Source organism: Enhydra lutris, unplaced genomic scaffold (assembly GCF_002288905.1).
Source record: "Enhydra lutris kenyoni isolate GAN:26980312 unplaced genomic scaffold, ASM228890v2 scaffoldscaffold30, whole genome shotgun sequence".
In the NCBI taxonomy this organism is placed as follows: Eukaryota; Metazoa; Chordata; class Mammalia; order Carnivora; family Mustelidae; genus Enhydra; species Enhydra lutris.
In genome coordinates this window covers 20,743,896-20,756,880 of record NW_019154114.1, presented here as the reverse complement: position 1 = coordinate 20,756,880, position 12,985 = coordinate 20,743,896, and the positions used below count along the sequence as shown (strand labels likewise).

The window sequence follows — 12,985 nt, the reverse complement described above, 5'->3', positions numbered from 1 at the left end:
GTCTCTGAGAGCCTCCGCAGTGCTGGCAGCCCCCCCCAGGGTCTGGGGCGCGCCAGCCGCTGCTCTCTCTGTGTTCCTGTTCTTAGTGGGTCTGTCACTCAGGCTCGCCCTGAGATGTCCCTCCTTCCTGTGGCTGTGGGGGAGCACGGGGTTTCCACGTAGGGCTGGCTCTGTGGGGGACGCGGGCCGTGCTCCCTCCTTGGATGTGGCCGGTTTCGCCCCGTCCGAGGCTTCCCTCCGCACCGTGATCCATGGCAGCTTGGGGCTGTGCCGTGGTTGGTGTTCTGAGGGGACTCGCCCACATTGGGGAGCACTCCTGTCAGTGGGCTGAAGGTTCTTCATGGACCTTCCTCAGGGGAGCTGGTCCGCTCACGACTTGCAGAGCTCGTGGGGACTCAGCTGTGCCGTCTGACCCACCACCTGCCTCTGGGAGCCCTCTGCCCGGCCACGCCCAGCACCCCGCTTTTCCCTGCCCTCCTGAGGCCTGGGCTTCATCCTTACCCCAGCCGCCACGCCCAGCTCGCAGTTGCCTCCTGAGCCCTGTCCTTGGGCTTGGCCCCCAGTGCAAGGCTGGCAGCTCGGGACCTGCCAGCTCCTCCTTCCCTGTGCTCGCTCGGACTTGCTTCCTTCTCTTGCCTCTTGTTCCACGTTCCACCAACCCAGGAAGACACGTCTCTGGGGACACGGGTCTAGGGGGCCCTAGTGGTCATGTGTCCTGATAGCCTGAGCCCTTCCTGTCTTTTCGTCTCTGCAGCCAGGCCGGTGCTATTCTGCGTCCTGCAAAGCCCAGAGTCCAGAGGCAGAAAGCCAGTTCTGTGCCTGCCTCCCGCCCTCCATGCCATGGGCGCTCTCATGGCCTTGGCTCCAGCCTTGGTTCCTCCACAGCTGCCGAGAATCAGCTCTTAAATCCGGCCAGAGCGTGGAGTTGGGGGGACTTGACGTGGCTGTCAGCCTTGGCGTTGGAGCAGGACTCGGTTCCGCCCACAACAGTCTCTGTTTGCGCACATGAAACTGCTGTCCTGGCTTTCCTGGATGGTCAGCTGGCTTCGGGGTTTTATGACCAGACCTGAGGTCGTTAGGTTTGGGATATCGGATTGGGTTGGATGTTGGACGATATCACCGGAAAGGCACTCGAAGGCAGAGTTCTCTGCAGGAGCGTAGGAGTTACCATTCCAAACAGCACCTGGACGAAGGCGGGTGCGGACACCTGCCTGGTGTGGGGGCAGATGTGGGAATAAGGCCCCCACGGAGTTCAGCTCGGTTATGCTGTCTTGTGGAGCACAGGTGGGCAGTAGCCGTGAGCAGCAAGTGGTATGGCCGGGCGTAAGCTGGGGGTGGGAGAGGGACGGGGCCAGGCGAGGGGTGCAAGCTCGCCTGCACATCTGGATGGCTGGGGACACGGACAGGTGCAGGACGACATCTGGAGATTTCTTTTCATTGCTGAATCTTGAACCCTTAAAAATGGTTTCAAGATCCAGGGAATGATGACCTTTTTCAGTGTCTGGAAGTGTTGAATCTGCACTGGTCAGAGCCAGCTTCAGTTTTCATGCTCATGATGTGAGAACTGTGTTTTTGTGAGTTTGCTCTGAATGCCTTATCAAGGAGAAAATTGCTTAGCCTCTGGAACAGGTGGTGGAAGAAAATCAAGGTTGGTTCCTGGCATAGATGGGTTCAGGAGGGAGGGGGCCTGAGTTAGGAGGCCGCAAACATCACCCTTAGAAATAAAACAAATGCAGAGTAGTCAAGGGGAAATGCCAGGTGTGCACCAGGCGAGGGAGAGATCGGAGTCAGATACAGGGTTCCCTAAAGGGTCCCCCAAACATCCCCTAGCCACAGCCTTGGCTTCCCACCTCCGTGTGCTCCCTTGATCTGTGGCGGCTGAGAGAGGAGGGTCCCGGGCTTGCCCACCTTCATGAGTTTCTGGTGTGGCTCCACTGGTTAAAGGAAGACAGGTCACCGCTGTCAAACACTTGCACCCTGAGGTTCTGGGGGCTGAGTGTGCAATGGGAGATGTCCTTCGTCAGTGAGGGAGGGTGTCGAATCACGGAAACAGACCGTCCTGGAAGCAGAGCCATCTTTACCCTTTCCCTGCTGTGTCTGTTCAGGTATAAACCCTCGCGTGAAGTCGGGACGTTTCATGAAAATTCTTCCCGATTACGAGCACATGGAATACAGAGATGTTTACACCTGCCGTACGTACCTGCTGCTGGCTTTGGCTTTGCGGGCGAGCACGGCCGAGAAGCTGCATGGAGAGGGGCCTCTAACTCCGGGCACGAGGACTGCTTGGGTGTTTAAAAGCGAGCTGCCCTCCTTGGCTTCTGCTGTTTTCTTACCTTTGCTGTTTTCTGTGGCTTGGCCACAGCTGAGGCCACTCCTGAGCCGTGGCCCTGGGTCGGCTGCACACGTGGGCCGGGACTCCGCGGCAGCTTTGGGGTTCTTGGGTAGTACTAGAAAGACCACTCCGTTGGTGCACATTTTAGTATTTATTGTTTATGGGGCTGAGAGGACAGGGTAGAAGCCTTAAAACACTTGTGCTCCAAGGTTAAGTGTATGCGGTTTGCTTCTGGATTTCGTTAGTCACGTTGTAATAGCGTATGTGAATTAAAAACACTGGGCAGAAGTGAGCAGAAGCACTTGATTATTTAGAACCTGATTCCCCTCTCCATGGGTGTTCCTTGAGTCTGGAACTTTCCCTGAGTCGTACCCCACACATGTTCCACGCTCTTCGGTTGAGCTGAGGCGGAAAGTGAGTATCTGTTGTCACGAAGACATCGCATATGCCTGCTTGTGCTGAAAGGGGTTGTTACGTTCCTGGAAGCACACGGCCCATTCCCTCATTCCTCCCACCCCTCTGAACCCTCCACGTGTGTCGCTTGCCTGGAGCAGACCCGCTTCTCAGTCTCGTAGACACACAATTTCTATCAAAACCTGTGGGAGCAGAGGAAACCGAGTTGCGCGCGAGATCGCTCCTAACCCCTGTCCGACGGTGGACACGGGACACGCAGCCGAGGTGTGTCTGCTGGTCCTGTGGAGACCATCCCGCTGCCAGGGCCCTGGTTAGCCTGCTTCGGGGGCGCAAGGATGGGGTGCAGCTCCTGACCACGCCCACCTTGCTCACTTCATCAGGCCCAGAGCTGAACGGGGTGGAGACGGGTGACCAGAGGCCTCGTCGGGAGCGTGTCTGAGCGGCGTGAGGAGCTGGCTGGGCTCTCGGGGGCCGGGCGGCTCGGGGCTGGGGCCGGGAGGCACGAGTTGGGTCCTTGCTGAGCGCTCCGGGAGGTCGCGTCCTGCATGTTCCGTCCTGCGTTGACCCACCCTCCCGGTTAGCACCCGTGAGCACGGGTGCCTTATCCAGCCCAGCCTCCCAGAACTGTCTGCTCTGCCTGGTGTGTGAGGCCCTCAGGGCCTGGCACCGTTGTCTCCTGTGCCCACTTGCCCTGTTCCTGGAGCTCTTGAGAACCTGTGTGCCCTGGTCCCCTGGTCCCCTGGTCTCTGCTGACCAGAGAGGCTCGGCAGCCTCAAGCGGACGACGCCGTCTGGGGAGAGGCAGGCCGGCGCGTCCAAAGCGAACCTCCGAGGAGCTGTGTGGCCCGCGGGAGCTGCGGCTGCTCGCTTCTGCTTACTCCGTCAGGCCGCGTCGTTGGCCGGCAGTTCTGGCCCGTCCGTGTCTGAGGGAGCGGGCGGCATCTCGCGGGGAGCGCGTCGTGCTCACGGCATAGCGGACACGTGTCCTCGTGCGTGAACTGAGAGTGGCTGTCTGTGACCATGGGGCGCTGGGTTTCGAGGTTCCCGTCTAGAGCTCTGGCCGTGCACCAGGTCGCTCCAGGGGGTTTGGTGGAGCATCACGCAGCCCGCGGCGGGGAGACGGAGAGGCCACGTTTAATGCTTGGGCGCAGGTGGCAGGGTGTTAGGCTGCACTGGGAGAGTCTGACCGGAAGGCTCCTCCACAGTCCAGTGGGCCGGGGCGGGGAGCGGGAACGCACCAGGGGTGTGCGGAAGGGGGAGACCCCTGGGAAGTCTGGAAACAGGAAGGTGCCTGTGGCGGGGGCAGGGGCCCCGGCAGGAAGTGCAGCTGGGAGACGGAGCCCACCTGCCCATCACCTGGCCGAGGCCTGGAGCCGTGGGGTCTTCCTGCTCGCACCCCGGATGTTGATTCTGGTCCTGCAGCTCGACGCGGTTCCTGGGTTAGCCCCGCGGGCTTTTCCGCGGCCTTTTCCACCGACGGCGTCACGTCGGCTGCAGACGGCGAAGGGTTTACTTCTTTGTTTCCAGTCTGGGTGCTTGTTACTGCTTTTTGGACCGGTTGCTCCGGCCAGGGCCTCCGGCACGGTGTGGGCGAGAGGGGGCGAGCGGGGGCGCCCTGCCTTGCTCCGACCTCAGACCGCAGGCTCTCGGCTTTCCCGCTGAGTGTGACGTTAGCGGGGGGTTCTCACCCGTGGCCTTGTTCCGTGGAGGCACAGCCCTTCTTGACCCACTTTGCGGAGTGTTTCTGTCCTAAGTAGGTCTGGAGTTTTTCAGGTGCTCTCCTTGTGTCTGTCGAGGACGTACGGTTTTTGTTCTCGATTTTGTTAAGGTGCTGTCACCGCTTGGATTTCTGGATGTTGGACCATTTTTTAATCCCAGGATAAACCCCATCTGATGAACGTCACTGACCCTTGTAACGGACTGCTGAGTGGGATCTGCTTGTGTTTTGTTGAGGACTTTTGTATCCACGTTTATCAGGAGATTGGCCTGCAGGTCTCTGTCCTCGTGGCCTCCTAGTTTCGGTACGAGGGTCGTTCTGGCCTGGTGAGCTTGGACACGTCTCCTGCTCTGATTTTGTTTGTCTCTGTGATGATCTTGTGGACCAGAGTGACGTGCGGGAGCACCCGTCACCCAGAAGCCCGGCTCCCCAGCCTCAGACGTGGTGGTTCAGGCACGAGTGAGGGCCGTGCCGGCGGGGGCCGGCTGTCTGCGTGAGGCCACGGGGGACCAGAGCCAGCTCCCCGCCCACACCGCGCCGAGGACAGCGGGATCTTTTGGGTTTGGTGTTGTCCCTGTGCCAGGAGTTTCCCACTTGCCTACGGCAGTGGCCTTCGCGCTGGCAGGTGAGAGTTCGCTGGCCCTGACTAGGACGGGCTGTCTTCCTGCCAGCGCTTGAGCAGGGAGGTCCCTGAGCCAGCTCAGATGGTTCCCCCTTTTTGGGGAACCGAGGGCGGTGTCTTAGAGCCGGGAAGGTTTTTCTGAATATGGCCACACTGACCTCGGGGACCAGTGGTTGGAACAGCCTGCTAGCTGCCTTGTTTGGAAGAAACAGGAATTACTCCGAAAGGCCTGCGTCCTGCCTTCTGGGATGGAGCAGCGGCATTTCCACTGTTGTCACGGGTAGCGGGATTTTCCCGTGTTCAGGCTGTCTGCCCATGAACTGAAGTTCCGTAGCGTCCTAAAGCCCATGACAGTAAAGTACCTGAAGGGCCTAACACAGTCGCCTCCACATCTCGGGTCTCCTGCCCAGTCTCTGTAATTGGACCCCTGGTCAGCGGCTGTTTGGAGACCTTGCAGGGGGGGCTCTGTGAGCTGGGGGTCTTCCTCTGGGTCTGGGGAGCGCCTTGCGCCAGCACATCTCAGCCAGCCCCCCCCCCCACCTCATGCAGGGCCAGGCGGAGGGTCCAGTGGGAGCGTGAGGGACAGTGCGTGGACACGTGCACTCTCCTCGTCTCGTTCGGGGTTGGCTTTCCCAGCAGGGCTCGGGATTAGACGGTGACTCAGCGCGGCCCCCCTGCCGGTGTGGACACCCAGTGTTTGTGTGACTCAGGTGGACACTGTCAGTCTGGAGGCGCCCTGGGCTCTTGCTGGACCCTGTTCTGGGTGGTTGTAGTGTGTAAAGTGTCTGCCCAAAACACAGAACTTACACCTGCACGAGGAAACGGCTTGTCCGCTAGGGGTCCGCTAGAGGTCCTGCTCGCAGCCCTGGGGGTGGTGCTGGGCTCCCGCTCTCCCTTGGACCGTCTCGAGGGTGGTCCCAGGCTGAGCAAGTCGGTGTCATTGCATCCGCGGGGGCCATGAGGGGCACGGTGATTTTTCTAACACGTGTAGAGCTCATATGTCCAGAGAGGGCTGCCGCGCCAAGCAGACACGGGGAGGGCGGCGTGTTTATTTCAACGAGCTGTAACTTCTAAAGCAAAACAGGGAACTCTTCGAATCGCCAAGAGTCTCGCATGTTCTTCGAGCCGTCCAGGGGCTCTGAGATTGTAGACTGGTTTGGAAAAGAACCAGACCGTTGCTGGCAGTCAGACTGAGGGTGGGGGGAGGGGAGGCAGGAGGGGAGACAGGAGGGGATGGTCACGCTGAATGGGCCCATGTATTGTACTCACCAGTATTTCATCATGAAAGATTTAAAAATCTACAAGAAAGAAACGTGGACGGGATCACAGAGCAAACACCCACTTAGCATCACCAGATCCTACAACCCTCAGCAACACGTCACATCACACAGCTGTCAGTCCGCCATCTCTCCATCATTCCAACTTATTTTTTTGATACATTTTTAAGTAAGTGCCAGATACTATCACAGTTTACCCCGAAACCCTCGGGTGTACATGCCCCCGTGGGGTTCGTTACCTGCTGAGCTCCCGCTTGTTTATGAAGCACAGAACCGATCAGGGTTTGACCGTAAGGTGACCAGACTGGATTTCCTGTGCCTCTTGTAAACCGACTCAGAAGGTGGCACACAGGATGGATGGCAGGTGTCTGGGAGACAGTACATGCTCGTTTAGAAACTTGTGTTCCTAGGCTGACACCTCGGGTCTCGGTGGCGGCCGGCCCCCTGCCCGCGTACTTCAGAGGCCTGGGCTGCTCCTGGCCTCACTTTCCTAGTCCTTCTACCCCAGACCAAGGTGGAGGAGACCTGATAGCCGCCATCCCGTCTCCTTCTCTGTGTCCCACTTGGCCCTGCTGGCCGGGGCCCCCTTCCCTCGGAGTGGAGTGATCGTGTAGCTTCAGCGTTCCAGCCCGTCCCTGCTCCCCTGTGTGCTCGCCAGGGTTCACCTGACAAACAGAACCAGTTTTCTTTCATAACGAATCGGGTCCTGCGGTTAATACAGGCTGAGGAGTCCCAAGACCTGCTGTCATTAAGCTGAAGACCCAGAAGAGCCAGGGGCGTAGTTGGGGTCTGAAGGCTGGCAGGCTCGACAGCTTGGAAGAACCCACGTTTCCGTTTCAGGTCCTAAGTTAGAAAAGACTGATGTCCCAGCTCACACAGACAGGCAGTCCCTGCCTGTGGAAAAGCCTTTTCTTTCCAGGCTGTCAACTGATTGGACGAGGCCCACCACACAGGGAGGGTAATCAGCTTTACTGCGTGCACTGGTTTAAATGCTAATCTTACCTGGAAACACCCTCACAGGTACACCTGGATGTGTGACTGGATGTGTCATCATGGGTTGTGGTGACACCTGTTGCCAGGATAGGGCTGTCGGGCTTGTGTGCCCAGCAGAGCGAGCCGTTCGCTCTAGTGATAATTTTTAGTCTGATTGCTTTAGAGACACACCTCATGGGCAGATGCCAGGGTCCCAGCATTAGAAAAATCTCGTCCTGGCCATGCTGAGGAAAGTGGTGTCCCAGTCTCTGACCCCCTCACTGATGAGAGGCTCACCACTTCACAAGGGTGCTCACTCTGTGTCTTTTAAGGCCGCGCCATTGGTGCTGGTCACGTAGAGCCTGGGTTTCAGAGTGGCCCTGTTGCCTGTTTTATTGTGGTCTTGAAAGACATTTTCCTTCTTACGATTCTTGAGAAACTTTTTGAACGATCTGCTGAAATCCACGTTTGTGTCCAAGGCTCTGTCCCCAGCCATCACGAGTAGTTTGTCTGCAGTGCCCGCCGTGTCACTGGAGTGCAGCCCGGCCGGCCCCAGCGTGAAGACCTGCTCTCTCTCTCCCTGTAGTGCTCCATCGGTACCGACACATTCTGGGATTGTGGCAGCCGGACATCGGGCCCTACGGAGGACTGCTGAACGTGGTGGTAAGTCCGAGAGTGAGAGCGTGCTGCGTGGGCCTTCGCACGCCTTTCCCAGAGGGGCAAGCCCGCCGTCGCCTGCGGCATGATCGTCAGGGGCCCGAGGCTGTTCTGTGATTGGTTCTCAGCCTTCTCGCTGTGTCTCTGGACTTTGTGGAGCTGCGAGGGTGTTTTCCCTCCTGTACCCTGCCTCTGCCTCCTGGACACCTGGGGCCCTTGCGCTCACGCCCGTGGGGCCCTCTGGGTTTGGGGTGTGCACTAGTTTGTTGTAAACGAGGAGCCACAGGAGCCTCGGACACTTACCCTCAGGCCCTTGGGGCCACATGGAGTCATCGCAGCGGCCCTGTCACTGAGCCCTGGGGCGCACCCCAGCTGTGACTCACTGAGCACCCCTTCTATCATTCCACTCACACGTGGGAGCGCTTGTCCTGGGAGGAAGACACAGTTCAGTGGCTGGGGAGGCGCGCCGGGCTGTCGGGTCACAGTGAGTCACTCAGCGGCCACAGCGGCCTCATGACCAGGCTGGGCCTCAGAGCGACATCCGAAAGTGGGGCTGTGAGGCCCCGGTTTGAAATCTTTTCTCACCCACCGTAGTAGTAGTGGGGTCAGGCCAGTGTCCTTGATGGGTCGGGGCACCAACGGTAGACAACTTTTTGGGGAAACGTGGTTTCCACCATCTGAGGGCATCGCCTGCAGATGCCTTACCACCCGCTGTCTTAGCTTCCCCAGCGGCCGCCGTACCAGTGACCACAAACTGGGTGGCATAAATGACAGAAATGTGTTCTGTCGCTCTTCTGGAAGCCCAATGTCCTCAGTCAGTGTGTCCGATGTTTTCATTGTGCCCAGTGTCCTCCATGTGCCCGATGTCCCAGTCAGTATTCCTGATGTCCTCTGTCAGTGTGCCCGACGTTCTCAGTGTGCCCAGCGTCCTCCGTGTTCCCGACGTCCTCAGTCTTTGTGCCCCACATCCCGTCTGTGTGCTCCACGTCCTCCCATCAGTACTCCCGATGTTCATTGTCTGCGTGCCCAATGTCCTCAGTCCGTGTGCCTGACGTCTTCCATCAGTGTTCCTGGGCTGAGACCAAGGTGTTTCCGGGTCACCATGCTCCATCCAAAGACTCCAGAAAAGGATCCTTCTGCCTCTTCCAGCTACAGGGCCTCGGTGGCCCTTGGCTGTGGTCATATCCTGTACCTCTGTCTCCATCCTCACATGGCCTTTCCCCTTCCATGTGTCTCAGACCTCTGTCTGCCTCCCTCTCACAGGGCTCCAAGTGATGGATGGCATTCAGGGCCCGCCTAGATGAGCCAGAAACGTCTTAAGATCCTCAACGTCATGTTTCTTATTTATTTTTTATTTATTTATTTATTTATTTATTGGACAAACAGAGATCACAAGCAGGCAGAGAGGCAGGCAGAGAGAGGGGAAACAGGCTCCCCGCAGAGCAGAGAGCCCGATGCAGGACTCGACTCGATCCCAGGACCCTGGGATCGTGACCCAAGCCGAAGGCAGAGGCTTTAACCCACTGAGCCACCCAGGCGCCCCTAAGTCAGGTCTCTTAATCCTTTCTTCGAGATGTAAGGTGATGACGTTTGCAGGTTCCGGGGATTAGGATGGGGACTTTCTTGGGAGCTGTTACTTAGTGGTCAAGATTACAGGGAGGAAATGGGGCCTTATTGGGGAGTGATGTGGCCAATAGTACCCATCCTAGAGATCACGTTCACTAGTCAGCAGTAGGACTCTGTTTTGGGCTCCTCCTGGTTTCACGTGAAACACAAGTCCCACTTCTCTCCATCGCCTGTGAAACACACACAGGCCGAGTCTAATCACGGGGACCTCTTCACACAGACAGACCCCGAGGGTCAGGCCCCAGAGGCTCTACCCTCTGCCTTCCGAGTATCAGGCTCACCAAAGGCCAGGAGGGCTGCTGAGCTAAGAGCCGTGGTCCTGGTAACCATCCCCAGTGTGGGGAGAAAGGGGCCCGGGGCCCGCAGACGAGGACCAGAGGGGGCAGCCTGCCCAGTGGGAGTGGAGGTTGCCTTGGAAGCAGGCGTCCGTCCTTCCAGCAGCCTGACTGACGTCCCATGAGGGGACCTCCCTGCCCGGCTCTGCTGGGAGCACAGTGTTTCTGGTTTCAGCCGCCGGGTCTTCCTGACTCTGGCTGTCTGCTGCTTCCCTGGCCCCTGTGCACCTGCCCTTCTCCCTGCAGTGGTCAACAGTGTTGTTAACGAGTTATGAGCTGGATGATTCCCGTCCCTCAGATGGGGTTGATCTGGTCGGGCAGACAGGGTGTCCAGGAGGACCGCTGGGTCTCTTAGGGATGTGCTGTAGCTCTGTGTCTAAGGTCCCAGTGCTGGGTCCCCCTGCCCTGCGCTGGGAGTTCCCTGAGGACTCCTGCCCTGGCTTCTCGGAGCGGGGTGGTCTAGCATGCTGCCCAGCTGGCACTGGGCTCGGTGAGTTGTTGGAACCCGGGTCCCTTGGCAGATCCTTGGGCTCTGTCTTTGCACAGCTCCTTCCTTTCTGGGACTTTGACCCCCACACTCCAGCCCCGCCAGCCCCCAGAGCTCCGGTCTCTGGTTGCTTAGGTTGGAGCACTGCCCAGTTCTGCCTGGCCTGTGAGCCCTGGGGTCTGGAAGGTGCCTCTGGCAGGAATCCAGGGGGAGGCGGGGATCACCTCTTTCATTCTCTGGGATCACAGCCCTGCGTGGCCTGTTGTCCGGGGTCGCCTTGGAGTTCACGGCGGTCCCTGTTACTCCACTGTGGTCAGGATGTAAGTTTGGCTTATTTTTTCTTTTTTGGTGACCTTTGTTTTCCTTATTGTGTCTTCTTGAATGTCTCAAAGTTCCGTAAAGTCCATGATCTCCATTTCAGTTCATAGTTTGCTCTTACCCTCTGGGTTTTCAGGCGTGGTCGTAGGGCTGCTGGTGCACTCGCACACGCGGCTGTGGACGCTGCTGCCCCCAGAGGGTGCCCGGCCTCTGGCCTGCGGTCCCAGCCAGCAGCGCGCCTGGCCCCGACCAGGTGTGGTGAGGGCCAGTGTCGTTCCTGGCGGCCCCTCCACAGCACGTCCCCGGAGGGCTGGGCGCCTGCCGCTCTCCAGGGCCTGTGTTTCTGCTCCTGGGGAAGGGATCCTGCCGCTCTGTCCTGGCGGGTTGGTCTCTTGGCAGGCGCTCTCTGCTTGGCGTCCGCACCTCCCGCCCCTCACAGGTTGGGACCCAGAGCCGTAGACACTGTGGGGCCCTCTTCCTTGGGATCCTGCCCGAGAGCCCTGGCCTCTGTGGCGGCCTGGGGGGTCAGCCCCCTGCAGTCGGGGACCTGGGGCATAGGGGTGGGAGGCCCTGCCCCCTTGGGCTCGCCTCAAGCCTGTCCCTTGTTTTCAGGCTCTCGTTTCTTGTCGTGGGGCCGCCGAGCGTGCCCCCTGGTGTTTCGGGAGCGTTTGGGCTGCGGCGTGGGCGGCCCTCACAGCCGGTGGCAGCAGGCGGGGCATCTGGTGTAAGGCCCTGGGTTCTAGGCCCGAGAAGGTCCTGCCGTCGTCTCCTGTAGATTCTGCCCAGTCGCTTGCCAGCCGTGTTTTGGTGCTTTACGGGCACCTGGACCGTAGGCACTTGGCCGGGTCTCTCTGGTGCGGCCATCCTCACTGCACCGGCCTGCCGGGTGCTGTCTGCGCAGAAGCCCTGGGACGCGGTGTCTGGGAGCCTGGCCCCATGTCGCTGCAGCTGAAGGCCCGCTGGGAGTGAAGCCTGGAGCCCCGTGGGGAGTGCTGGCGTTCTGGTCTTGCTTCCCCTCTGGGCGCCCGACCTCTGCAGGCCGGAGGCCCTAGTCCGCAGGACCGGCCACGAGTGCGTCTCACAGACGGCACGTCGGGGCCTCGGTGTGGGCCTTTCCCAGCCTGCCTCACGTGGGTGCCCGGGGACCCTGGAGCTCAGACACTCTGTCTTGTGCTCACCAGGTGTGGTTTTGGATAGGGATAAATGCTGCTTCGTGTTCCTTATGATTCGGTGGAAACCTCCATGACGAAACACGTTTTCTGTCCTTGTCTGACATCGCAGGGGAAAGCCTCACATTTAGGACGCTCCCCGCAGGACAAGCCAGACCGCTCCCCGCGTGGGCAGGCTGCCTTCCGTGCTTTAGGCGGGGAGGGTGATCATTGTTTTTCTCGCTTGTGGTGACTAATAAAGTTAAAAGAAAATACTGCAGCTTCTGAAAGCCGGGGATAATCACGGGAAACGGAGTCACGCCAGACGAGTGCCAGGTCGCACTCGTCAGATCGGACCGGATCGCCACGGAAGTGGGTGAGACAGAGCCAGCCTCTGGACACCCACATCCCCGACTGCGGGGCTGGCCCTCCGGCCTCTGGGAAGGTGCCGCGTGCTGTGCCTGGGCACCACTCCCTGCTCTGACCCTATGTCCACCACGGCCACCCCGTCGGGTGCCTTGGAAGACTGACGGCAGCGTGGACGCCTCCTGTGGTCAGGCACGGCAAAGCCCGTGGGAACTGCCTCCTCCCTTTGCCTCTGATTTTCAGGGTTCTTAGAGCGGATCCCAGGCCCACGGCATTTCGTCTGTGCGGACCTTTAAGGGGTGTGGGTGTTTCCTTGCACGTGGGCCTTGTCCCTGCCCCGCCCTGCAGATGTGGCAGGGACACTGTGACAAGGCCTGAGGCCTGGTCTACGTCGTCTTCCGGACGGCCGCAGAGCGGCCTGTGCACGGCGGCTTGGAGCTGGGTCTGCAGCGCCGGCGTGCGGCGTCCGTGTGTGCCTCGCGGGGCTCTGCTGCCCGAGGCAGCCCCCTGACCCCTGTGTTGGGCGGGTTTGGTGCTTCCTGGGCGCCTCCTGCTGCGGCCCAGCGCCGACCGGCCCGTCCCTCCGACTTCAGACCTGGCCCTGCTCTCCGCGAGGCTTGCTTTTAGGTGTAGGTTGAACTATTTTTTTTTCACCTTATTTTTCAAACAAAACTTGCTTGTTTTCTCTTTCGGAATTTTCTCTCTTACGGAGGCG

General features: G+C 59.5%; 1 protein-coding gene across 3 annotated transcripts in view; it reads left to right on the top strand.

The window, feature by feature from the left end:
• The window catches only part of LOC111152919 (F-box protein 31), a 36,591-nt gene that overhangs the window by 13,016 nt on the left and 10,590 nt on the right, over positions 1–12,985 (top strand). For 2 of the 3 annotated variants that reach the window (XM_022511660.1, XM_022511659.1), the window contains one exon: positions 7,920–7,996. In XM_022511660.1, coding sequence (XP_022367368.1) covers positions 7,920–7,996 — 77 coding nt within the window. Of the gene's footprint in view, positions 1–2,105; positions 2,193–7,919; positions 7,997–12,985 lie in introns of all 3 variants that reach the window. The other variant, XM_022511658.1, reaches the window with a different exon arrangement.